The sequence below is a fragment of the Corythoichthys intestinalis genome, chromosome 20 (genome assembly GCF_030265065.1).
Source record: "Corythoichthys intestinalis isolate RoL2023-P3 chromosome 20, ASM3026506v1, whole genome shotgun sequence".
NCBI classification, from domain to species: domain Eukaryota; kingdom Metazoa; phylum Chordata; class Actinopteri; order Syngnathiformes; family Syngnathidae; genus Corythoichthys; species Corythoichthys intestinalis.
Window position 1 is genome coordinate 8,292,526 of NC_080414.1, and position 26,357 is coordinate 8,318,882.

Genomic DNA, 26,357 nt, shown 5'->3' on the forward strand with positions numbered 1-26,357 from the left:
TCAAAATCATTTTTGGGGTCGTTTTTTTGAATAAAAATTTTTTTTTACCAACTTTGTTTTTCTGAATAATTTATTTTCGGGTTTGCTTTTTGAAAAAAAAAAAAATTCCAACTTTGTTTTTCAAAATATATTATTTTTGGGTTTGTTTTTCAAATTAATTTTGAATACATTTGAAATTGAAATTAAAAGGATCATATCTTCAGTTCTCCGTGGTCAATCGGTGCCAAATAAAAACTGTGAGAGGGGTTAAAATCAGCAATTTTGAGTCATGTTGAGGGCAGCACTCTATAACAAATACTTCATTTTTTTACGGTGCTTGAACAGGCTGGCGTGAAGATAAAACGGCAAGCTTGCGTCTGATTTGTATAACTGAGTCATGTGATTACTGTTGCGACGTCTCATTGGTGAAATCGGTAGAGCTACTTGCTACTACTACAGTTGCTACAGCGACTTGGCTTCGCTGGCAAAAAAAATCATAAATCTAATATGTAGAATAAAGAGGAAAAATGTAACGACTCTTCCGTAGCCCAAAGTAGCGGAATAAGAGTCACGTTTTTTCTTTACAAATCTACTCGAGTAAAAGTAAAAAGTATAGCTTAGTAAAACTACTCTTAGAAGTACATTTTTCTCAAAAAGTTACTCAAGTAAATGTAACGGAGTACATGTAACGCATTACTACCCACCTCAGGCCGCCACCAACCAAATTTGACACTTGACATTTGTTCATAGATAAGCCTCACCGGACTTTAAGCAGCAGCTGGCCATATTGTATTATGGGATGGTTACAATAAAATATATTAACCCATAAAAATCCACAATTAACCGCAGGATTTAAAATGAGGGGAAAAAGTAGCGGTTTATAGTCCGAAAATGACAGTATGTATTCTGTATTTTATTGCACAGTACTTACATGAATTTGATTGTGAAGCAGATAGTACCTTTTGTCGTAGGCACCATCTAGCTGTTTGTATTACTCTCACACACCCAATATAAAATAAATAGCACTCATACCATAGTTTAAGGAAAACAAGCAGACTATAGGGCATAAAAGATACACGACACCTTCTTATCACGGAAGCCCAACCTGTGCATCATGAGCAAGATTGACGCATCAAGTCTCGCAATCAGTTCTCCCGAACAGTCCACAACAAATGGCGGGACGGTCTGTCCTAACACAAGGAACACAGGAGAACACCCGATATCCAACTGATAAAATGACTGACAACACTCCAAGTGCCCCTTTGACGCTGAGGTGGCAAAATCCACAACCCTTGTTGCCTGGACAACAGTAACTCCCAAATCACCCTGTCCAATCCACAAACAGACAATAATCCCAAACACACCCTTCTTCTAACTAAGCGTTGTCATTTTTCTCGGGAACCTTTTGTTGACATATGATCGGGTGACCTTGCCTCCCCTCCTGAGTGTTTCTGTTTCGCCTTGCCGTTTTGATCTCTGTTGACCTGGATAAACTGTCAACTTGTTTTCAGTGAGCCTTCTTTAAACCTTTCAAAATGGAGTCAGTACAAGGGGTTAAGACTAAGGTGAACGCGCGGAGTTTGTCCTTCTGGCCGGATTGGCGGGGTCCTGCTGGCCCCGCCTGTTGGAGCCGTGCCAGCGTGGGTCCGGCGGTTTGGCTGGCGCGATTCCGACGGTCTGCCTAGAAGGTCGGATTCCTTCAGTTGTTAATTCCCAACTTTTAGAGTTGAACACTATAAAAGATAACACAGCAGAATCTTCACAAGAAATCAGTAAACATTTGTTTATTGAAATAGTTTGTCCAGCATTTTATTCATATTATCAAACCAATATGCAAATGGATCTCTTAAAATAAAAAGACAATGCAATCAATGATCAAGAAGAACATACCAAGGAATTGCAATGCCCAGACATATCAATCTCAAGACATTTATGTTAAAGACATTACACAACACCCTCCCTATGTATAAATTGAAACATTGAAGCATGAAAATGATTTTAAAAAACCTGATTCTTGTATTCTTTTTTCCCCTTGATGAACAACTTTACATTAAAGGTATTCTCTGGTTTCAGTCTTTTATCAATGTTCCATGGCTAGTTCATCCTTGCCAGATGTGGTCCACAGGTACAGTGTTCTGAAGCAAATAAATCACTTGTTGCGTACATCACAAACAACATTCCCCCTTCATAACACCGCTACATTAATCTGGCATATAATTTCACTGAAGATTCACAAGGGAGAGACCTCCAAATGCTGTCAAACTTGGCAAGATGCAGAAGAATGATGCATCTGTCTGATGTATCTGTAGAGAAATGAAAACACCATTACTCGACTCCCTTTTTTCCCCTCCAAGTCACGCATGCTTTATTCTGTTTAGTTGTCTATTCTTTTTTTCAAATCTGCTTGTGCTGAATTGGTCCAGATGTACCTCTGTGACAATTGGCTTCCATCTATTTACTGGCAAACAAACCAGTGTTTGACTGTGGGAGCGTTTCAGCACCAAAAAGAGGAAAAAAAAAGTGAGGCAGTGGAGGAGAGAAAAAGTGTGCCGAGAGACTGGTTGTGGAGGGGGATGCACGCTTATACTAAAAGAAGATTGGATTTTTGTCATATTTTAGCCTCTTACATAGTGTCATAGTCTTCATATGATGACATTGTTTTCCCAAGAGGACTATCTATATTAGAATTGTCCAATAATGACTTCTTAACCGATATCCCGATATTTACTCAAAAAATCTGATACCGATATATACGGACTTAACATATTAATTATTTTTCAATCATTGATTGTTCTTTTAATTTTTGCACCATGAATTCAAATGTTCTGCTAACATAACAAATCCAGAGCATCTTAGTTTGGATAGATCTAATAGTCAATACGCATAACTGCTGTGCTAAGCTATGACCAGTCCTTGTACAAAGGCAGAAGGCGTCTACATTCACTTTGAAGGTAACCATGCATATTGGCAATGGCGGTTCCTGGAACGGTCTGGTTGGGCGGTTGCCTGCACGCGAGTGATTGTCTACAATGGTTGTACCTCTACATACGAAGTTAATACATTCCAGGACCTTGTTTGTAAGTAGAAATGGTCGTATGTCGAGTAGGATTTTCCCATAAGAATTAGAGATGATGCTGATCGATCGGGTCCGATCACGTCATTTTCATTGTATCGGAATCGGCCATGCCTTTTTTTTAATATATATATATTTTTTAATTAAATGTTTTCTAATTGTATTTAACGTTACAGACATAATATGTTACGCTCATCCAGTCTTTAGTTTAGGCTTAAGGTAGGGTTATCAAATTTATCCCAATAACGGCGGTAATTAATTTTTTAAAAAATGTATCATGTTACAATACTTAACGCAATTAATGCATGCGCTGCACGACCCACTCACGCATTGTCGCGTTCAATCTGTAATGGCGCCGTTTTACCTATACAGAGAGATAAAAGGCAGTGTAAAATGAGTGAATTTTGGCAGCCTTTGGAGCCTTTTTTAATTGGCTAAAGCCTTACAATCCCTCTTCCCACAATTAGAAATATCATGGGAAGCAATGTGGGGAAGCAAGGTAGCAAATGATATTTTCCTTAACACCTTATATTTCCCAACGCAGAGAAGATAAATCAATTGGTAGCACTACGCACAGTCATGGTTCCACTTCCCATCATGCATTTTGGCATGGCTACAGTATCATTTACTGAAAGCTCAACAAATACATTAGATGGCAATATTTAGTCACAATATACAAAGTCACAAGTCTTTCTATCCGTGGATCCCTCTCACAGAAAGAATGTTAATAATGTAAATGCCATCTTGAGGATTTATTGTCATAATAAACAAATGCAGTACTTATGTACTGTATGTTGAATGTATATATTCGTCCGAGTTTTATTCATTTTTTTCTTAATGCATTGCCAAAATGTATATGATCGGGAAAAATTATTGATTGGAATTGAATCGGGAGCAGAAAAAAGCAATCGGATCGGGAAATATCGGGATCGGCAAATACTCAAACTAAAACGATCGGGATCGGATTGGGAGCAAAAAAACATGATCGGAACAACCCTAATAATAATACATTATAATTCCATTAATTCGTTCCTCAGCCCGAAAACCTACACTAAAATACTGCTGGTACTATTGCAAATAGCAACTACACATAGCAAAATAAATAAATTATGAATAAAAATCGGAATAATATAATAATAATACCTGTAATAATTTAACGAATTGGGTCCTAATGTAGTGAATGTGTTTTACATGGTGTACCTGAACGCACCGCGTGGCTGACTTGACAGAGTGAGAGAGGGACTTTTTACTTTCACTTTGTTCAGCTGTGACGGACAGTAGTTGTGTTGCACAAGTGCTGAAATAAATGATTAAAAACCGTACGAAGCTGGCGACTTTTTTGGCAATGTTAGCACAACAATAATTGTCTCCTTAACTTATAAAGACTGGCGAACGGATGTCGGAGGAGGACCGTCGAGATCGTAGACATTCTACGAGCCAGTTCACGGACGCGTGTACCACGCTCATATTTTTCTATCATTTCCATCTTCATTTCAATGGTAAGCATTACCTTTTTCAAGCATGTCGTCAGATGTAGAAACAAATGGCGAGTCAAATTTTACGTCGGATGTCGAAAAAATAGTGTGTCGTAGCGATCATATGTCGAGGTACCACTGTATTATAATTTGCGCCCCTAATGTTGCAATGACGCCCCCTGCAGACCGCAGTTACTGTCGGCATGCAACCCCAAAAGGAGAAAGAGTTGGGGTTAGGATTGGATCAGTTAATTGAGTCACTCAGCTAGGGTTGACTTTGATTCTTAATGTGTAAAGATTTTTTTTTTTGAGCTTGATTTATTGTTTAGTTAATTTACTTTCTATTTCGGGCAGCACTTTCATTTTGGAAACTGCTCGTGCATTTTTTTTCCCCCAGTTCTGCATTTCTCGGTACATATGCTCTTTCAATGATGTGATGTATACCTTATAAAGTGAATTAAAGGTGCTGCACATAGATCGTGAACATTCCTCACAATGCTAGGTATAGGAATAGTTGTGTTTAATATGTTTTTGTATCCGTTTTTTAATCGCTGACACTTGTAATTTCGTAGTTGTTAGCTTGTTTTGTATCGGCTACGATCATTTCAAAATAATGTAAGCAGCGAATATAGTGGTTTGAAGGGAGATAGCGTGCAAATGTTCACTATTGTTGGTTAATAGTTAAAATGATGTTGTTTAATGCTTAATACGCTAAAAACATTAAGAATTCTGTGAATGTTGACTATATGTTTGCATGTTGTTCACCAGATACTAAAAAAGTGTACGTGTATGCGAAGTTTGCGAGCCCAAAAAGTATTTGATTTCACCTCCTGTGCTCTCTAACTGGAGCCCCTGTAGTGGTCAAAACTTTTGAGGCAACTAGTCAAAAGTAAAATCTTCCACTTTCTTTATTATTTCTACAATATTTTTAAAAAATGTTTGTGATGTTAAATTAATATTGACTTGCACATATTTATTGTGCACTTTCAACTGGTTTGATAGTGTTAATAAATGTAAAATTCTAAGCAAATACTGTATTTTGGTTGTTGGGTTGTATACATCATGCACTGTATTTTGTGGGTCAATCCTTGTTGTTTTTTTGCGATTGATGTTTATTATTTATTTATTCATTTATTTTTTTGGGAGGGGTGGGCACCAAGTAGGCAAGTAACGCCACTGCATATTGGACAAAAACCGATAATGAAAAAACAATGTCAATATTATCCGTATATACCAACACCAATGTACCAATATACCATATTATCATCTCTAATCTATATGAAGAATACTGTAATTCCAGTTTTTACCGCATTTCGTGACACAATTTGATCACCCAAAGTATTGTAGCTCTCTTTGAATAATAAATAAATAAACAAAATTAATGCCTTATCACACACTGGTCAATTATTAGAACTATTTAAATATCAGCATTAAAGATGCACTGTCCTCTTTTCAAATGTTGTGCTTTCTACTTCCATGACACATGGCGGTATCAGTCATTGATAATATTGCAACAACAGGAAAAAAAAAGTAACCGTCTGCTTAAATGGATGAGCCATCCAGCGAAAAACTGGGCCACAATCTCAATTTTAGAGGAAGCCACCATCTGTCCTTTCATTTTCTCTATCGCTTGTCCTCATTGGGGGTCACGGGTGTGCTGGAGTTGATTTTAAGCATGAGGTGGGGTTGTAATTCTTAGCAGTGAAGGCCAATTTTTAAGATAATATGTTAATTATAAGTATGGGTACATGGTTTTTAATTCAGTAGGATTAAAAGAAATACATAGAACATTATTTATACACATGCTGTATTTTTCGGTTCATTGGTCGCACCTGATTATAAGTCGCACCACCCAAAGAATGCACATAAAGAGGAAAAATATATATGTGAATCGCACTGGAGTACAGGTAGTCCCCTGGTTACAAATGAGTTCCGTTCCTACGCAGGCAACGTAACCTGAATTTCCACGAAAGAATTCTTTAAGTACCCCTAAATATCCCCGAAATCTCAAAATAACTATCCAAAAACATGTATTATATGTCAATGCACCGTCCTTGCGAAGACATTTGCGCTAAGTCCTAGCTAGACTGCGAGCTAAGCTCAGAAATGATGTCAGACGTCAGTGTGGTTTGCTAACATTATTCAGCTGCTCATGACATCAACACTTACAGAATGAAACTAATATAAAAATGAAAATAAATCAATTTCTTCTTCAATAACAGCAATTCAAATTTGCGTTTATAACTAGCTGCTGGTACAGAAATAACAATCCAAACAAACGATTAGCATGTATCGGTTAGCATCCGCACATCATCAAAAGCAATCACATAAACTCGCCCTAAGTATTTGACCGGAATTGAAAACGCACAAAAACAGTACAAAAAGTCTTATAAAGAGGCGTTGCCTCCGTGAATGCTGTGAACGACAGGAGACAAAACGGTGGACGAGACTCTGGCGTCGTAAAGTTGAAATCACGTAAGTTGGGTACGTTGTAAATAACATTTTTGGGAGACGTTTTTTTTCCCCTTAGAAATCAAGAACAAACATTTTATGTTACAGTAATACTAGTTATTTGGAGAAAAAACAAGCTAAATAGGCATCTGTTAATGTATTGTGCCATGAAATTGTCAGTTGTGCCGCGAGAAATTATCCAATACCGCATTTTTTTTTTTTTTTTAAGTCGTTGGACGGAGTTACAGTGTGAAGACAGGAGTAGGTAGGAAGTTCTCGGTCGTGTGCAGATGTGCGAGGTATTGCTCGTGTCGGGTACAAAAACTGCTTGGATTTCAAGGCATCAGCCACCTTGCTGTCCACGGCAATCTGGACCCCAGCACGTCTACTGTATTTCATTTGATTAGAAAGTGTCCTTTCCATTTTTTGTCAATACGCGACGACCGCCAATCCTCGCCCTGAGTTGTATTCCAACATACTGTCGAGGACAGCATGGTGGCTGATGGCTAGAAATCCGAGCAGTTCTTCAGCGCAACATGAGCTATCCAACAGCGCCATGGTGCCAAGCAAGTTTAAATTTCATATCCAAATTCAAATTATGGACTATTTTGTTTGCCATCATGAAAACTCAGAGAAACAGGCAACATATTTGAGAAAAACTACAAAGGTAAATGAGAAAGCCCTCAAAGCTAGTTAGCTTGTTGCTGAACCCAAAACATCCCACACTGTGGCAGAGACATTAATACTGTCTGCAAAGCTATTATCAGTGAGATGCTCGGCCCGTGTCTGATAATTCTGAGCTTTTCAAGCCTAACTGCTTTAAAAAATAAAAAAGAGAGACTGAGACCTGTTGAAGAAGATTCCTGCCAGGATATCGGCTTTGTGTTCATCTAAACAGGCTCAAATTTCACACTGAGTAAGTATAAATATTGAGAAATTATTTTATAATGAAATGTCCTGTACAGAAAGTAATTTTGAACATTTTTGGTTTGTGGTGTGCCGTTCCGTGACTCAGAAAAGGTTGAAAAATTAATATAACCTATTAACGTTTTTTTGGATAACTATAGCCATAAAAATGGCGGAAGTCAAAGTTAAAAAAAAAAACCAAAACAAACAAACATATGTAAGTCGCACTTGAGTATAAGTTCAGGCGCAGCCAAACTATAAAAAAAAAAAAAAAAAGAAAAACAAAAAAACTTTGACTTAAAGACCGGAAAATACGGTACTGCATATATACATGCACCGGAAACTTGATGCATATACTGTATATTTGGGTCTCATTTACAGTACATGTATGTCTGTCTTGTATGTACGCATGTAAGCCATTATGTGTGATGCAGGTTTAGATGATTCCTTCCATTGGGAGAGTATAATATATATATATCTATATAGACAGAGGGGCAAATAAGTATTTTGTCAACCACCAATTGTGCAAGTTCTCCTACTTGAAAAGATTAGAGGCCTGTAATTGTCAACATGGGTAAACCTCAACCATAAGAGACAGAATGTGGAAAAAAAAAAAACAGAAAATCACATTGTTTGATTTTTAAATAATTTATTTCCAAATTAGAGTGGAAAATAAGTATTTGGTCACCTACAAACAGGCAAGATTTCTGGCTGTCAAAGAGGTATAACTTCTTCTAACGAGGTCTGTATTAATGGCACCTGTTTTAACTCATCGGTATGAAAGACACCTGACCACAACCTCAGTCAGTCACACTACAAACTCCACTATGGCCAAGACCAAAGAGCTGTCGAAGGACACCAGAGAAAAAATTGTAGACCTGCGCCAGGCTGGGAAGACTGAATCTGCAATAGGTAAAACGCTTGGCGTAAAGAAATCAACTGTGGGAGCAATTATTAGAAAATGGAAGACATACAACACCACTGATAATCTCCCTCGATCTGGGGCTCCATGCAAGATCTCACCCTGTGGTGTCAAAATGATAACAAGAACGTTGAGCAAAAATCCCAGAACGACACAAGGGGACCTAGTGAATGACCTACAGAGAGCTGGGACCACAGTAACAAAGGCTACTATCAGTAACACGATGCGCCGCCAGGGACTCAAATTCTGCACTGCCAGATGTGTCCCCCTGCTGAAGCCAGTACACGTCCAGGCCCGTCTGCGGTTCGCTAGAGAGCATTTGGATGATCCAGAAGAGGACTGGGAGAATGTGTTATGGTCAGATGAAACCAAAATAGAACTTTTTGGTAGAAACACAGGTTCTCGTGTTTGGAGGAGAAAGAATACTGAATTGCATCCGAAGAACACCATACCCACTGTGAAGCATGGGGGTGGAAACATCATGCTTTGGGGCTGTTTTTCTGCAAAGGGACCAGGACGACTGATCTGTATAAAGGAGATAATGAATAGGGCCATGTATCGAGAGATTTCGAGTAAAAATCTCCTTCCATAAGCAAGGGCATGAGATGTGGCTGGGTCTTTCAGCATGACAATGATCCCAAACACACAGCCAGGGCAACAAAGGAGTGGCTTCGTAAGAAGCATTTCAAGGTCCTGGAGTGGCCTAGCCAGTCTCCAGATCTCAACCCCATAGAAAATCTGTGGAGGGAGTTGAAAGTCCGTGTTGCGCAACGACAGTCCCAAAACATCACTGTCCTAGAGGAAATCTGCATGGAGGAATGGGCCAAAATACCAGCAACAGTGTGTTAAAAGCTTGCGAAGAGTTACAGAAAACGTTTAGCCTCCGTTATTGCCAACAAAGGGTACATAACCAAGTATTGCGATGAGCTTTTGGTACTGACCAAATACTTATTTTCCACCATGATTTGCAAATAAATTCTTTAAAAATCAAACAATGTGATTTTCTGGGGTTTCTTTCCACATTCTGTCTCTCATGGTTGAGGTTTACCCATGTTGACAATTGCAGGCCTCTCTAATATTTTCAAGTGGGAGAACTTGCACAATTAGTGGTTGACTAAATACTTATTTGCCCCACTGTTTATACATATAAAAAAACCTCCCATCAATTTTCACGTTGGCGGAAAACAAAGCAAAGAACAAACACACACTTAAAACTCACCATGAATCTGTGAAACATGCATGACACTGTATTTACCATGAAGCTCAACAAAACAACAAAAAAGTGCTTTATTGTTATTTAATATTAATATAGTTACAAAGCATCAATAAAACCAACCCTGAAGGATCGTTTGAATAATGTGAAAAACATTCTTATTTTGTCCAAGTAGAAAAGTCTGGTTTGATACAAAGACGTTAAGTTGCCTACGGTGATCGTTAGAAGACAAACTTGTAAAAGAAAACTGTCAAAGTAAATAAATAACATTAAATGAATTAATTTTGTTTATTATCTAATTGTTTTCAGCTACCAGCATGCAGTGCATTTCATTTCTTAAATTGTGGTCGGTATTAGTAGGTGTTCTGATATGTTCTAGTTGTATTTCAATTATTATTAAATAAGCATGCAAAAGTGCTGCCTAACAATGAAGTCTTGGTCATATTCCAATTTATTAGGAAAACTATAAATCTACCTGTTTGGATAATGCATGCTTAATTTAGCATCACATCAGGTTTATCCTCAGTGACGGTTGTAGAAATATCCTAAATTTAGGAATTAAGTAGATCCAATAGTTTTCTACGGAGACAAAAACACAAGTGAGATGGACATATAGCAATCTTCTTTCAAAGAATTACAACTGGAAATATTTTCATTTAGTCCTTTGTGCTCATCTTTTGCACGCGATCAAATCATTTGGATATTTTTGCATCAAAGTGTCTCTTCAGCGTCAGCATCGTGCTGGTGTAAATGTCCGGTCCGCTTTGTCTCATGTCAGTGATGCCCGCTCACACTCATCCGGGACGTCACTACTCACAAGAAGTCTACAGTATGGAGACAGTGCGACACAATGTAGAACATAAGCACGTACACGCAGAAATACACACACAAAAACAACATTTTCATGCGAAAACACATCGCAAGCTCACATCGAATAAACAGCCGACAATAGGCACACATGCACAATCTAAGAAAAAAACATCAATACGACTATTTGTGGTCCTTATATTTTCCTCCATTGAGGAGGACACAAATATGTTGATTTCATTGCATCATTTAAAATAAAATAAAAATATAAATTATATACGCATGAGAGTCACCGATGACCCATGAAATCAATAGTGTTGGCTATGTTTTCAGGATTAAGTTATTAAAACTTACCATTGCATAACAATAAGTGTAGTATGAACTAGTGCCGCAACGATTAATCGATTAACTCGAGTATTCCATTAGAAAAAAATATTCGAATTAAATTTTGTTGCCTCGAGTATTCGTTTGATTAAAGTGGCGTTGTTATGTTTTATTTTGAAAGTGTTTACATCTAGTTTATTGATGAGGGTGGATACATTGCCCTTTGGTCTGCCTCATTTCACAAGACTGAATCCAACTGCTCCCTGTTACGACCAACGTAAGCTAAGTTTTTCTTTGGACTAATGTTTTTTAATGCATTTGTAATTTAGTTTACTAAAATTATTAATTTTTAGTTATTTTATTTAATAGTATTTGTATTTAGCCGTTTTTTGTGGGAATATGAGTCTGAACCATTTCTTAAGAGCATTGGAAAAAAAACGTTAGCATTTTATAGCATTTAAGCTAGCGGACTTTTGCCATTTAAGTTAGCCAATTGTTCTTTTGTTGTGCATAGATCCTCATTTTATGTTTAATACCGTTTGAGGCTCAGCTCGGGTATTTTAATATTTCATACTCCTTTTCCGATTATTCGATTATTCGAACTAACTAGTTCATCGATGAATCAACTATTGAAATAATTGATATCTGCAGCCCTCGTATAAACAGCAACATTTTTAATCCAGCAGCTCTGCAGGGAACAGGCTGTCTAGGCAAGCAGAATGCCGTGTTGTAACATTGTTTAAAAAAAAAAAACAACAACAAAAAAACAGTCTATCACCTTCATGCACTGTGTACTCTTTACTCATAGACTTCATAATATATTGACGGGACACGGTGCGCAGGGCAATTAATAGGGGGCTTATCTCTGTCAAAGCTGACCGAGTGGAAACAGACGAGGAGCTTTTTACTTTGAAAATTCTTGTGAATAAATGCTTAAATGGTAATGGTAATGGTGTTATACTTATATAGCGCTTTTCCACCTTTCAAGGCGCTCAAAGCGCTTTACACTATATTGCCATCTACCTACTGGTGACGCAGCACCAGGAGCAATCCCCAAATTCTTTAAAGTTATAGACATAAAACAGTCCCGATTCTTGGTTAAAAGCAAAAACTGTGCAGTTAGCATTTATTTTACATAAATATGTTGAATGTGCTGCTAGTCTTTAAGCCACTGTGGTGCAGCCTTATCACCAAAAAGAGCTTTTTACGTTGAAAATTGTTGTGAATAAATGCTAAAATCCCTGAATTCTTTATAGATATGGACGTAAAACAGTCTCAAAACTTGGTTAAAAGCAAAAAACCGGGGCATTTATTTTACGTAAATATGTTGAATGTGCTGCTAGTCTTTCAGCCACTGTGGCGCAGCCTTATCACCACAAGGAGCTTTTTACTTTGAAAATTCTTGTGAATAAATGCTTAAATCCCCGATGCATTCGTAATTTAGTTTGTAGGTATATTTAGCCGTTTTTGTGGGAATATGTGTTTTAACAATTATATTTAGCCGTTTTTTTTGTGGGAACGTGTTTGAACAATTTGTTAAGAGTGTTGTAAAAAAACAAAAACAAAAACAAAACAAAAACAAACAAAAAACAGCATTTTTTAGCATTTAAGCTAGCGGAATTGAGCTATGCTAGTTAGCCAATTGTTCTTTTGTTGTACTAACATCCTCTTTTATTTATTTATCAATTTTTAATATAATTCACTATTTTAATTTATTTCTAAATAAAAGTGCAATTCTGCATAGTTTGAAGAAACACTCGTGAATTTTATTTCGTATTCGCATTTAATGCTCTTTTGAAAGTGCAATCTTGGCAAGCCTTTCTTTTTACATCTCCTAAAATTTATTCAGCAACGCAATGTTCCTCATCCGATTACTCGGTTATTCGAACTAACTAGTTAATAGATTGATTAATAAAAGTAATCGATAGCTGCAGCCCTACTTTGTTTGAACAGGTAGATCTGTTAATATTGTTTTTTTATTGGCATGCTGGCAAACAACATTGACTTGCGCTAGCTTAGCCACTCCGAAGCCCTGAAACTAACAAATACTGTATGGTTAAAACCAACTCCACTGACTAATTAAACCCCCGCTAACTCGAAGATTCTCTTCCTCTTCAATATACATTTATTGGTAACGCCTGAGATAATGTATTGGTCTCACTATAACATAGAAATTTAGTACAAAATGCCATATCTTCTCACTTTTTGCAATATTTTTGCTGTTGCGGTGGAGTGAATGTGTTATCATAGTTTAACCGATAACAAAATGAAATAGAGTGAAAGTTGAAAAGTCCTTAAAAACGTCCATGCACATGAAACATCCACTGAGTTCAGTTTGTCCACAGATGGTTGGCAGATCAGGGAAGAAACAAAACAAAACAAAACCTGAAAAAACATGCAGCGCCCCTTCTTCAAACAAACACACTAGAAGGGCAAGACAATTTTTTTTAAGATAAAAGTGAATTTATATCATAAACAATAACATAACAGGAAAAAAAAAATCATCAAGCAAACTGTGCAAATGACGACACCACAACTATATTGAGAATAAAATGTTGTACGGGGGCTTACCTTGAGATTGTCTCTTAGACCCTAGTTGTGTTGTACTCTGATTCATGTTTGCTCAAAGAGCCAATGAGGCAGAACCTGAAATGTCACGCCTCAGTACTTTAATATCACTTTGCATACTAGAAACGTCAAACGTGCTGGTGCGTTCAAATTCTTCATGCAAAGTTGTCTAGTACTAACATGAGGTCAGAAGTGGTGAGGGAAAAGTGCATGCGGGGGGAAAAAAAAGCATAATATTTACTTGAAGTAAAATGTTTTACATTTGTTGATTTACTATCACTGGCAAAATGTTCATTTTAACATGAACTGACACTGTTGATAGTCAATTTAGTACCAATTTATGGTCAATCTAAAGCTGCCTCCTAATAAATCATGGCCACAATATTAACCATGACAATAAAACCAGCCAATTAAATGCCTTTGGGATCTTGTACAGAGATCTTTCAAATGGATAGACAGAATTCCAGGAAAGTGCACATCATTGTAGCAGTAGACAAGTGCGGTAATTAAATTTGCTGTAATTTCTAGGGCTGTCAAAATTATCGTGTTAACGGACGGTAATTAATTTTGAAAATTAATCACGTTAAAATATTTTGACGCAATCAACGCACATGCCCCGCTCAAACAGATTAAAATGACAGCAGTGTAATGTCCGCTTGTTACTTGTTTTTTGTTGTTTGGCGCCCTCTGCTGGCGCTTGGGTCCAAATGATTTTATGGGTTTGGGGAGTGAGCATGGTGTAATTATTGACATCAACAATGGCGTGCTACTAGTTTATTTTTTGATTGAAAATCTTACAAATTTTAATAAAACAAAAACATTAAGAGGGGTTTTAATATAAAATTTCGTTAACTTGTACTAACATTTATCTTTTAAGAACTACAAGTTTTTCTATCCATGGATCGCTTTAAGAGAATGTTAATAATGTTAATGCCATCTTGTTGATTTATTGTTATAATAAACAAATGCAGTCCTTATGTACCGCAAGTTGAATGTATATATCCGTATTGTGTTTTATCTTTTCATTCCAACAACAATTTACAGAAAAATATGGCACATTTTATAGATGGTTTGAATTGCGATTAATTATGATTAATTAATTTTTAAGCTGTAATTAACTCGATTAAAAAATCGTTTGACAGCCCTAGTAATTTCCCAAGACAGGTATCTCTACAGACAACTTTAGGGATGTTCAAAAATGAGGGAAATTTCACGATGGCTCCAGGCATGAATGGATCTCAACGTGATTTTTGATACAACCATCGTGTGATTGCGGAGATTTTAGATGTTTTTTATAATTGAGAAGACATTTTTCTCAGGCAGCTAAAGTAGGATAGGTCAATTCGAGTTGATACAGTGTACAATGTAGACATCAAATTAAGAATTTATTATACACTATACCACGAAATGGATTGGTCAATTGATCAGTTTGCAAAAAATGTTAAAACACTTAGCTGTGCATTGAAATGATTAGATAAAATAATCAAATTCAGTTCAACTGTAAATGTTACCATAGTGTTGTGCTCAAGACTGTGAGAGACAGGACCAAGACTTGACCAAAACTGAAAACCACTTTGCCCAAATTGAGTTAAAGACTTTTGGTAATACCAAGACAAAGTCAAGTCTTGGGAGTCAAGTCCGAGACCATGCCAAGACCTTTAAAATGGGTCTCGAATCAAGACTGGTTTAGAGTGTACAACACAAGGTTATATTATATTATTTCAGGTTTAACATGAAATTTTACTTTGAAATCCAACATCCAGTACTTTAAAGGTGCTATGAAATACTACAGCAAATGACTTTAAAATGATAGTAGACGATATTTTGGACACAAATCCTTGGTCTACCTTTTTCAGCTGCCTTGGCCCCGCCCACTAAAAAGTTTCCAAACAGAAGATGGTGTCACACCCAGAATGAGTTGCTGATTTTGCAGTATGTTAGCATGCTATTCATAGGCTTTCTATTCTTTTGTTGCCGAGGGACTGTTCTGCACGGACTCTTCGTTCCACTGGCCAACTTCATTTGCATGCTCCGAGGTCCAAACTCAAACAGTGGGGAGACCGATCTTTTGCGGTTGCTGCCCCCAGGTTGTGGAATAGTCTTCCCTCTGAAATCCGCACCACTACGAATTTAAGCCTTTTTAAATCTCGGTTAAAGACACACCTTTTTAGACGTGCCTTTCCCCCAGATTAGTGTAGCCTGGTTTTATTTCTTAAGGGTTTTTAATAAAGATGCCGATCGATCGGGTCCTATCACGTCATTTTCAAAGGATCGGAATCGGCAAAAAAATATCAGAAATGCCTTTTTTTAATATATATGTATTTTTTTATTAAATCGTTTTCTATTTGTATTTAACGTTACAGACAAAATGTCTTACACTCATCCAGAGTCTTTAGTTTTGGCTTAAAGCAGGGCTATCAAATTTATCGCGTTAACGGCGGTAATACATTTTTAAAAAAATTAATCACGTTAAAATATTTAACGCAATTAATGCATGCGCTGCACGACCAACTCACGCATTGTCGCATTTGATCTATATTTGGTGCTGTTCTACCTATTTATAGAGCTAAAAGGCAGCGTAAAATGAGTAGAGTGAATTTTGGCAGTCCTTGAAGCCTTTTTTTAATTGGCTAAAGCCTTACAATCCCTCTCTCAACAATTAGAAATAACGTGGGAAGCAATGTGGGGAAGCAAGGTAATAGTTGATCATTTTCTTAACACCCTATGTTATTTCCCAACGCAGACAAGATATATCAGTTGGTGCCACTACGCACAGTCATGGTTGCACTTCCCATCAAGAATTTGGGCAGAACAGTTAAATGGCTACAGTATCATTTACTGAAAGCTTAACAAATACACTAGATGGCAGTATTTAGTCACAATATACAAAGTCACATTTATCCTTTCAGAATTACAAGTCTTTCTATCCATGGATTCCTCTCACAGAAAGAATGTTAAATGCCATCTTGAGGATTTATTGTCACAATAAACAAATACAGTACTTATGTACTGTATGTTGAATGTATATATTCGTCCGAGTTTTATTCATTTTTTTCTTAATGCATTGCCAAAATGTATAAGATCGGGAAAAATTATCGGGAATTATTGGAGTTGAATCGGGAGCAAAAAAAAAAAAGCAATCGGATCGGGAAATATCGGGATCGGCAGATACTCAAACTTAAACGATCGGGATCGGATCGGGAGCAAAAAAACATGATCTGAACAACCCTAGTTGTGAAGTCACAACCTGAATTGCTGAAAATAAGTGAGGTTTCCCTGATGCATTGTTTTGGGTGGAAAAACTATATATCGTAAAAATAAAAATGTACCAGATTTAAGTGCCAAATTCGTTTTGTAACATTAATGCAGTCATTTTCACTTGGTCAACATTTCATAGCACCTTTAACTCTATTGTCAAACAAGCATGCAACACGAAAAAAAATCCAATTAAATGTCATAAAGGGGTTAAAATAAAGACAACAAAACATTGTTTAAGAAGAGGAGAGGAAAAACTAATGAAAAAAGAGGATAATCCAAAATAAAATGGGAATATTCCACAGTTAAATTAGGGCTGGTGCTCGTCCCTCATCAAAAATCTATGGATACTGACCGCTGTACTGCCTTTTCGTGGCGCGAAAGCCGGTGGCTGGTGGTTGGAACTTCATCCAGGTCGTCATCCAGGTCACAACCATTGTCCGCTCCCTCTTGTGAGTAGCTGTGCTTCATGACCAAGATGCTCCTCCGGTTCCCCCCGCTAGGTAGCAGAGGCCTCACGGACATGGGAGGCTGCGGGAGGTCCGCGAGGAGGCTGGCTGCTGCCGCGTCCCGCGAGCTCAGGTTACCGCGGCTCCCTCGTCCGCTGAGGGACAGCTGGGATATGTGGGCCGAGCCCGGGTTGGAGGACGAGCCACAGTGGTGGTCGTGGATGCAGCGCGAGGAGGCACGACGGAGAGCGTGGTAGTTCTCAAAGTCTTCTGCAAGGTCTACTAGGTCTGCTGAGGCAGCGGTGGTGGCGGCGCTGCGTAAAGTGCACAGCTCGTAATGAGGCGGCTCGAAGACCTCTTGGAACATGGTCGGGTCAAAGTCCTCACGCCGCAGTATGTATTTTTTGCGAGGCTGCTTAATTTGGACAATGACGGAAATGATGAGGAGGAGAAGGACGATGCAGCAGGTTACGCCAATGATGGTCCCGTTTGTGTTGTTCAGGTTGTCTAGGATGTTGGCTTTCGTCTTCTCTGTGCACATGGAGGGACATTGTTATAAGAGTCATTCCAACAATTAGTTTAACAATTGGCCTTCAAGTGCCTGTGACACAAAAAATGACATGTTGTATTTTATGTTCCTGAAATCAAATGGAACGCTTGGATGTGTGTGGAAGCGATCGATATACTGTATTTATTCAATTTTTTTAATCCCGTGGTACAAAAATGATAGACTTCCGGCCACGGCCTCGGATTGAGGAAGAAGCCGAATGTGACGTCAGCGGACTAATCATTATCACAATACAGCCATTACTATCGTATGCAGAAGTACTGCGGATTCAGCTGATTTTGCGGATTAAATCGTTTGTTTTTTGCGGCACGCCAGCCCAATGTGCTGCAGGCTTTTGTTGCTACACCAGGGAGAGCAGTATGAGCCTTTCTGGATTTCCAAAATCGTGTTCATCGCGAAGAATGGGCAAAACAAGTCCAACAATCTGGAAACTAGTGATGTCAACAATAATCGATGCGGCGATGCATCCCGATGCGGGGCATGGACGATTCGATTCGATGTGGGCAACAAGCCGAATTGATTCAGCGCATTTTAAAATATATAAGTACGTTCAAAAATCTTCCCTGCGCAATTCCGGTGATGCAACGGATTTGGTTTCCCCATTTGTATTATTATTCTCATGTTTCATTTTTTACACACTGCATAACTCTGGTCAAGTTTCCCACCAACCTCTTAGAAGCCAAAATGTCTCCAATTGTCAGCTTTCAATGTCTGAGGTGTATCAATAATCTTTCTCGCTCCCTCTTCAGCCATTGTTATGTTATGTCCTATCTCTTAGAGGTTAGATCTTGTGCCCGAACCCAAACGGGTCGGGCCCAAAATGTTAAGCATTCACGTTCGGGTCAGGTTGGGTCGGGCCGCCGCGCCGGAATAATAAATTATAAAAAAAAAAAAATGGGATAAAACCGAGAGCAGGCTCTCTGTATTGTGCATTTGCTTGTGCACGCACATGAATGCAGTGGCGCCGCCCGCTTTTTCTTTCTTTCCTCCTGCTGTGGCGCTTGAGATTCGTTATGAAAGACACTTTTATTTATGCACACAAAGGCAAGACAAATGTGATCCTTTTGAATCTTCTCCTCTGTGTGTCTGCAAAACCGCTTTTTTTTTTTTTTTTTTTTTTATATTAAACTTTTCCAGCGTTATTTCATTGTGTAAATGCTTTTATAATGATCATAAAAAGATGTGGACTATTTAAACATTAAGAAAACGTTTTTTCTGCCATCTCGAAGAAATGAAAATAAATTGCTGCTGCGTTTTTTTTCCCTGCGTCACCCCCCCCCCAAAAAAAAAAAAAAAAAAAAAAATTGTTTGCAACTGAACTGATCCCTGGATTGATATTGCGATAAAGATGCTGCTCCACTACAATATTTTCTTTGTCGTTTTCTTTAATATTTACTTGAATTTATGGGGTTATTGATGGGTCGTTGTGACTAAAATACAGTGACTGTTATTACTGATTTTGCACAGGAGTTCAGTTGTTGCACTGTGTGAAAGGCTGCTACTGTATGTAAAAAAAAAAGAGAAAGCCCTGGTCTCATTCAAAGCACTAATTAAATGCTGTGATCGGTCTTCTTCGCGTGCCCGCCTATAGAGGCTATCCTCGACATGGGCAGCCACGCGCTCCGACGTCGGCCGGTTTATCCACAGAGAATGCGCTATTTTCGGTGTTCATTCCCCTCTGCGTTCCCGCCGATGAGCACTGCTTGCCTGCCCGGGCCTCACCAGAACGACAAGCCGTAACTTCCTCGCCGCCGGGTGCTGGCCGATCGGGGAAGACAGTTACCCCCGCCGCCGTGTGTGACTGAGTCGGGGTAGTTTTTTGTGATTTTTTTTTATTTTCAAAAGGCGAGAAAGACACTTGGAAAAGCCGCTTGGTTTGAGTTAGCATCTCGCCTAGCTCTTACGCCCCCTGTTTTGTTTAAGCTCTTTCACCCGTCTCCGAAGCCGGGTCAGGGAAATGACAAGAGCCGGACTAACTCCAGTGGCATAAAATACCGTTCGGGAGGTTTAAGAAGTCGGTAGTTTTGACCATTATGTAGTAATTTTGCCCTGTCGTACTAAATAAATGCATTTTTAATATTTCATATTCCATTTAGCACAAGACTGCTATTTGTCATGACTATACAATATATTTGTATGGCCAACAGGGACAGCGGTAACAGCATGTGCAGAGGTATGAAAAAGTATCTGAACCATTTGGAATTTCTTACATTTCTGCATGAAATTACCATCAAATGTGATCTGATCTTTGTCAAAATCACACTGATGATTAACTAAATCATCTGCCTTAACTAAAACCACCCAACCATTTATAGGTTTTCATATTTTCTTTGAGGATTGGATGCAAACAATGACAGAAGGGGGAAAAATAAATAAGTGAACTATCACATTTAATATTTTGTGCCCCCCCTTTGGCAGCAATAACTTCAACCAGACGCTTCCTGTAGCTGCAGATCAGACTGGCACATCGATCAGGACTAATTTTGGCCATTCTTCTCGACTAAACTGCTATAGTTCAGTCAGATTCCTGGGATGTCTGGAATGAATCGCTGCCTTTAGGTCATGCCACAGCATCTCAATGGGGTTCAAGTCTGGACTTTGACTTGGCCACTCCAGAATGTGTATTTTGTTCTTCTGAAACCATTCTGAAGTTGAATTATTTCTGTGTTTTGGATCATTGTGTTGTTGCAGCATCCATCCTCTTTTCAGCTTCAACTGTCTGACAGACGGCCTCGGGTTTTCCAGCAAAACATCCTGATAAATTTTTTAATTCATTCTTTCATTAATGACTGTAAGTTGTTCAGGCCCTTAGGCAGCAAAACAGCCTCAAATCATGACGCTCCGTTCACCATGCTTCACGGTGGGATGAGCTGTGGATGATAGCGAGCTGTTCCATTTTTCCTCCACATATGATGTTGTGTGGTACCATACTTAGATAAAAAGAATATCCTGTAAAAATATTGCAGCGCGATTATTAAAACAATGATGATATTTTGCTGCTCTCTGTTGCGTTTTCCTCGTTCTGAATCTTCCCCCTCAATGGGCTGAATTCTAAATCGGCTAAAATTGTTACTCTGCCGACGTCATTACCCATTTGGAGGCGCTAGAGCACTATAATAACAGGTGGGGCTACGCAATCGCCTCAAAATATTATTTTTATTCACATAATAATACTATTTAGGATTTTTTAGGGTGTCACAGGCACTTTAAGCCTTTTTTGATTTCAGTAAGTGACAGTAAAGACGAAGTGCAGAGAAAAAAAAATATAAACATTGTAAGCAGTCACTCATTACCTGAGTATTATTTTCACCAAATACTTTTGTACTTGTGAAGTAAACTGTAAGTAAACTTTTTGTAGTAAGTAAAACTACTATTACTTGAGTAAAAATTTTGGCTCCTCTACCCACCTCGGAACACTACTACACACAAACTATCAAGTGATGTAAATTCATAGATGTGTTTATACAGCTCACCTTTACACTGATTCTCATCCCAAGGATACACACAATTCTGCTGGCCGTTACACACCAGTGTGTTGTTTATGCACATGTTACTGTGACAGAAGAAGGCATCTGGATCACATGGAGCTGGAAAAAGAGATGGATTACAATAGCAGAACACTTCAATGCACTCGCTGTATTCAAATTAAAGAGATTTCAAGTGAAGCAATGTCATTCACTTGCTCACACAATCCAAAACATTATTTCACTTCGGATTTAACAGTGCCAAATCTGTAAGCTGCTTAAAAATGTGCAAATCAGTTGAAGGGAAGTCATTTGGATTTTTTCAAATAAGTCCGTTCCCCTCGAAATCAATCTGTCATTTGTTTTGTCTCCTCGCTCTCATCTTTAAAATCACTTTGACTTGACGTGTTTGGATTCTCTCCTTGAGACGCGGAACTCAACCTTTTAATGTCATCCAAATGTTAGTTTGTCGGTCATTTCTCATCCCCGACCTTTTTGTCCTCAGCAACCCTCGCCAGTCTCCTTCAGCATGGCCTCGCCACAACCATAAGACCGTCCCATGAGTCTGCGTCTCCGTGATGTCAGCGCAAGGAAGCACTAACCCATCAAGTCGACGTGTTCATAAAATCAATGTGCTAATGTTACAGGGGACATCATCATCATCAAGCTGCATATTATGAAGCCAAGGTGACATTCTTGCTTTGTCTCACCATGTCTCAATGGCAAAAATGTAATAAATTCCTCATGTGCCTTTATTTATTTATTTATTTTTTTTATAATTCAGGACTTTAAATCAAGACTTAAAAGGTCATCAATTATAATATAAAGCTCGACAGCAGATAGTTAACTGCTAATAACCAGCAGAGGGGGCCCAGTCCCGCTTCTTTTCACCAGTGAATCCTCACTTTATAAAGCCTCATAAGGGTAAGAGCAGTGAGTGATCATCACTATTTATACAAAAATCTACAAAATTAACACCAGATCGCATGATGATAAAAGTGGCCACACAATAGTGTTTCAGTCAATGGCAGACTAAATTAGCTGTGAGTAAAAAATGCATTTTTCTTCGGCAGGGCCGAGAATGAAAAGTGGTATTTGGCATGTGGCTTTTTTTTTTGGCATGTGGCATTTTATTGGGATGTGGAAAAATGTATTATGGCATGTGGCATTTTTTTTATATGTGGCAAAATTGATTTTGGCATGTGGCATTTTTTTGCCATGTGGCAAAATGTATTTTGGCATGTGACATTTTTTTTGCCATGTAGCATTTTTTTGTATGTGGCAAAATGTATTTTGGCATGTGGCATTTTTTTTTGCCATGAGGCATTTTTTTGCCATGTGGCAAAATGTATTTTGGCATGTGGCTTTTTTTTGCCATGTGGCAAAATGTATTTTGGCATGTGGCATTTTTTTTTAATACGTGGGAAAATGTATTTTGGCATGTGGCATTTTTTTATACTGTATGTAGCAAAATGAATTTTGCCATGTGGCATTTTTTTTTATATGTGTCAAAATGAATTTTGGCATGTGGCATTTTTTTGCCATGTGGCAAAATGTATTTTGGCATGTGACATTTTTTTATTTATTTATTTTTTGATATGTGGCAAAATGGATTTTGGCATGTGGCTTTTTTTTTTGCCATGTGGCAATTTTTTGTTGGTATGTGCAAAATGTATTTGGGCAGGCGACATTTTTTGCCATGTGGCATTTTTTTATATGTAGCACAATGGATTTTGGCATGTGGCATTTTTTTTATATGTGGCAAAATTGATTTTGGGATGTGGCATTTTTTTGCCATGTGGCCAAATGTATTTTGGCATGTGTCATTTTTTTTTTTGCCATGTGTCATTTTTTTTTTTTTTTTTTTTTTTTTTTTGATAGGTGGCAAAATGGATTTTGGCATGTTGTGTTTTTTTTGTCATGTGGCAATTTTTTGTTTGTATGTGCAAAATGGATTTGGGCAGGCGACATTTTTTGCCATGTGGCAAAGTGGATTTTGGCATGTGGCATTTTTTTATATGTAGCAAAATGGATTTTGGCATGTGGCATTTTTTTTATAAGTGGCAAAATTGATTTTGGCATTTGGCATTTTTTTTGCCATGTGGCAAAATGTATTTTGGCATGTGGCATTTTTTTTGCCATGTGTCATTTTTTTTTTTTTTTGATAGGTGGCAAAATGGATTTGGGCATGTGGTGTTTTTTTGCCATGTGGCATTTATTTTTAGATGTGGCAAAATGGATTTCTGCATGTGGCATTTACTTTGCCACATGGCATTTTTTGGTATGTGGAAAAATTTATTTTAGCATAAGGCATTTTTGATTTTGGTAAATAGCATTTTTTGCCCAAGTCAGGCTATCCCATTGACGGCTATGAACGTCCAAATTTTCCATTCATTTTAAATGGCAGAAAAACGTGGTTGTGATTTTGATCATTCACCTTACATTACAGTGCATTGACATTCAACTGGCACCCAAGTCAGGCTATGCCCTTGACGGCGAAGAACGTCCAAATTTTCAATTCATTTCAAATGGCAGAAAAACGTGTAGCTATTATTTTTGACCATACACTTACCATTACAGCGCATTGACATTCAACAAATAACAAAGTCCATTTTGCCACATACCCCCGAAAATGCCACATACAAAAATCCATTTTGCTACATACAAAAAAATGTCACATGCCAAAATAAATGTTGCCACACGGCAAAAGAAAAAAAAAAAAAAAGCCACATGCCCCCCCCCCCCCCCCAAAAAATGCCACAGGGCAAAAATATGCCATATGCCAAAATACATTTTGCCACATGGCAAATACCACTTTTCGTTCTCGCTGTCTCTTTTTCTTTGTTTTGAAGGATAAAAAGATTTTTTAAAATCTGTGACTAAATAAATTTTAAACATACACGACTCAGAGACACAAAACATTGATTTTGAGAATGAATATGACTGTCTTATGACACCACAGTCAACATTGATTTTGAGAATGAATATGACTGTCTTATGACACCACAGTCAAATAAAGTGTAACGAAAATATAAAATAATAGGTAGATCATGTCATGTTCAGTGTTGTTAATAATGGTAGTAGAGTATAACATCATTTCTAATGGCGTTATTTCTTTCAGTAGTGAGTAATCTGATTAACTACTTTTCCCATCTTTGGAACGCGGTTACTGTTACTGAGGATGTGACTACAAGTTGGTTGAATGAAGCTTAAGTTGTCTGAATGTGTCACAGATACCTAGGAGTGAAGCAGAGCTGGAGGAGGGAGGAGGAAAGGGGGTGTTCACGCCATTGCAAACACGATGATGATTGCCTAGGTGGCTCGGAGCGTTAGCATAGCATTCGCGTTCTCGTTAGCATTAGCATTTAGCATGTGGAGCGTCATCTTAAACTTTTTTTACATACAGTTCGTGGTGTCCAGGTGGGTAGAATTCTAACTGAAAACATTGTACTATTTTCCTGGTGAGTGCGCATTATCATCACTAAGTTGGCCTTATATTGTAATAATAATTGTAGTGATAGTAATAACGTGTAGAACATGTAAAGTACATCAATTACTTTGCTGAGTAACTAATTACTCTTACAATGAGATAACTGAGTTACCAACTCAATTGCTTTTTGGGATAAGTAATTTGTAACTGCAACTAATTCCTTTTTTAAAGTAAGATCAACAACACCGGTCATGTTAAAGAATCTTACGTTCTTGGTAGGTCGTGAAAAGGATGCGGAAGCGGCTTTTCCGGCTGGCCTCGTCCGCCCACATCCGGATGACGCCTAACGTCGACACTAACATGAGGTCATTGGCCACAGTGGAGCAGAACTTGCTCTTCAGGTCCTCCACTGAACTATAGAAGGAGATGACAAGTCGAGGTTTTGGTGAAATTTTCTTCACAGTGAAATAATCACAATGAAAAAATCCAGCCCTGGTGCAGGCGACAGCCATTTTCTTTGCGTTATCTCGCGATCACGGCTGAATATTGCGATAAAACATGTCTCATTATAGTTTTCAAGCACGCACTTAATCATTCTTTATCTGATTTTAAGATATACTATCTTGAGAAGAAATTGATTTGCAAGTAAAGCTGATTAATGATTTAGGGGAAAGCTTAGCTGAGTAAAAAAAACAGTAAAGCCAATTCATTCAAAAAATCCAATTAAAAAAAATTACAAAATCAAAGACATTGCTAAATCAATTGATAAATTAGAATTATATTAACTGTAACAGTCCCCATAATCTTTTTTTTAATCAATCATTAATTGTATTATTTTTTTGTTGTTTTAAAGATTGAACCCCCCCCCCCCCCCCCCCCAAAACATTATACATTATTATATAATACTAACGACTCAAAATTCAAAATTTTATGTTTGGCATTATGTTTTATTGGAACAGTTGTATTTCCATAATTCTTAGGGAAAGAACCGACTTCAATTCTATCCGTATGAGGAACTAAAAGGTACATAGTGTAATAAATCACCAGCTCTGTGACAATTAAAGGTGGGTGGCATAATATTTGAAGGTCTTTGAGCAATAAAATCAAGTTTTATCAGCGGGTGAAGGTAAAAGATAAGAGCTTCTCGTGCTATCTTGACATCAAATAATATTACATTCTTAATCCCAATAAGGAGCGCACAGGCTGAGTTTTTATTGTTACGATAACAGAAAGATTAGGCACAAATTAGGGACGAAATCCCATATCAAACAATATTAAAGCTCTCTATCAAATAGGCTTACCTGCCGCCGTCATACACTGCCACAAAGTTGCGCTTGCACTCGTTGGAGTTGGCCATCTCGTAGTCAAGAAAGCGCAAGTAGATCTAGATGCAAAAAGGTAAGGTGCACACATATGATTAGTAATCCTCCTAATGAGAAATGGATTTATATCTTGGTGAGCTACAGGAAAATA

General features: G+C 37.9%; 1 protein-coding gene across 7 annotated transcripts in view; it reads right to left on the reverse strand.

The window, feature by feature from the left end:
- Positions 1 to 1,786: 1,786 nt before the first annotated feature.
- neto1l (neuropilin (NRP) and tolloid (TLL)-like 1, like) overlaps positions 1,787 to 26,357 on the reverse strand; it is a 267,411-nt gene continuing 242,840 nt past the window's right edge. For 5 of the 7 annotated variants that reach the window (XM_057824255.1, XM_057824259.1, XM_057824253.1 and 2 more), the window contains 6 exons: positions 26,186 to 26,268; positions 25,153 to 25,298; positions 21,464 to 21,577; positions 17,329 to 17,953; positions 13,722 to 13,796; positions 1,787 to 2,282 (listed from right to left, as the gene is read on the reverse strand). In XM_057824255.1, coding sequence (XP_057680238.1) covers positions 13,736 to 13,796; positions 17,329 to 17,953; positions 21,464 to 21,577; positions 25,153 to 25,298; positions 26,186 to 26,268 — 1,029 coding nt within the window. In that variant the 3' untranslated portion in view covers positions 1,787 to 2,282; positions 13,722 to 13,735. Of the gene's footprint in view, positions 2,283 to 9,940; positions 10,844 to 13,721; positions 13,797 to 17,328; positions 17,954 to 21,463; positions 21,578 to 25,152; positions 25,299 to 26,185; positions 26,269 to 26,357 lie in introns of those variants that run through there. The other 2 variants (XM_057824254.1, XM_057824256.1) reach the window with 2 other exon arrangements.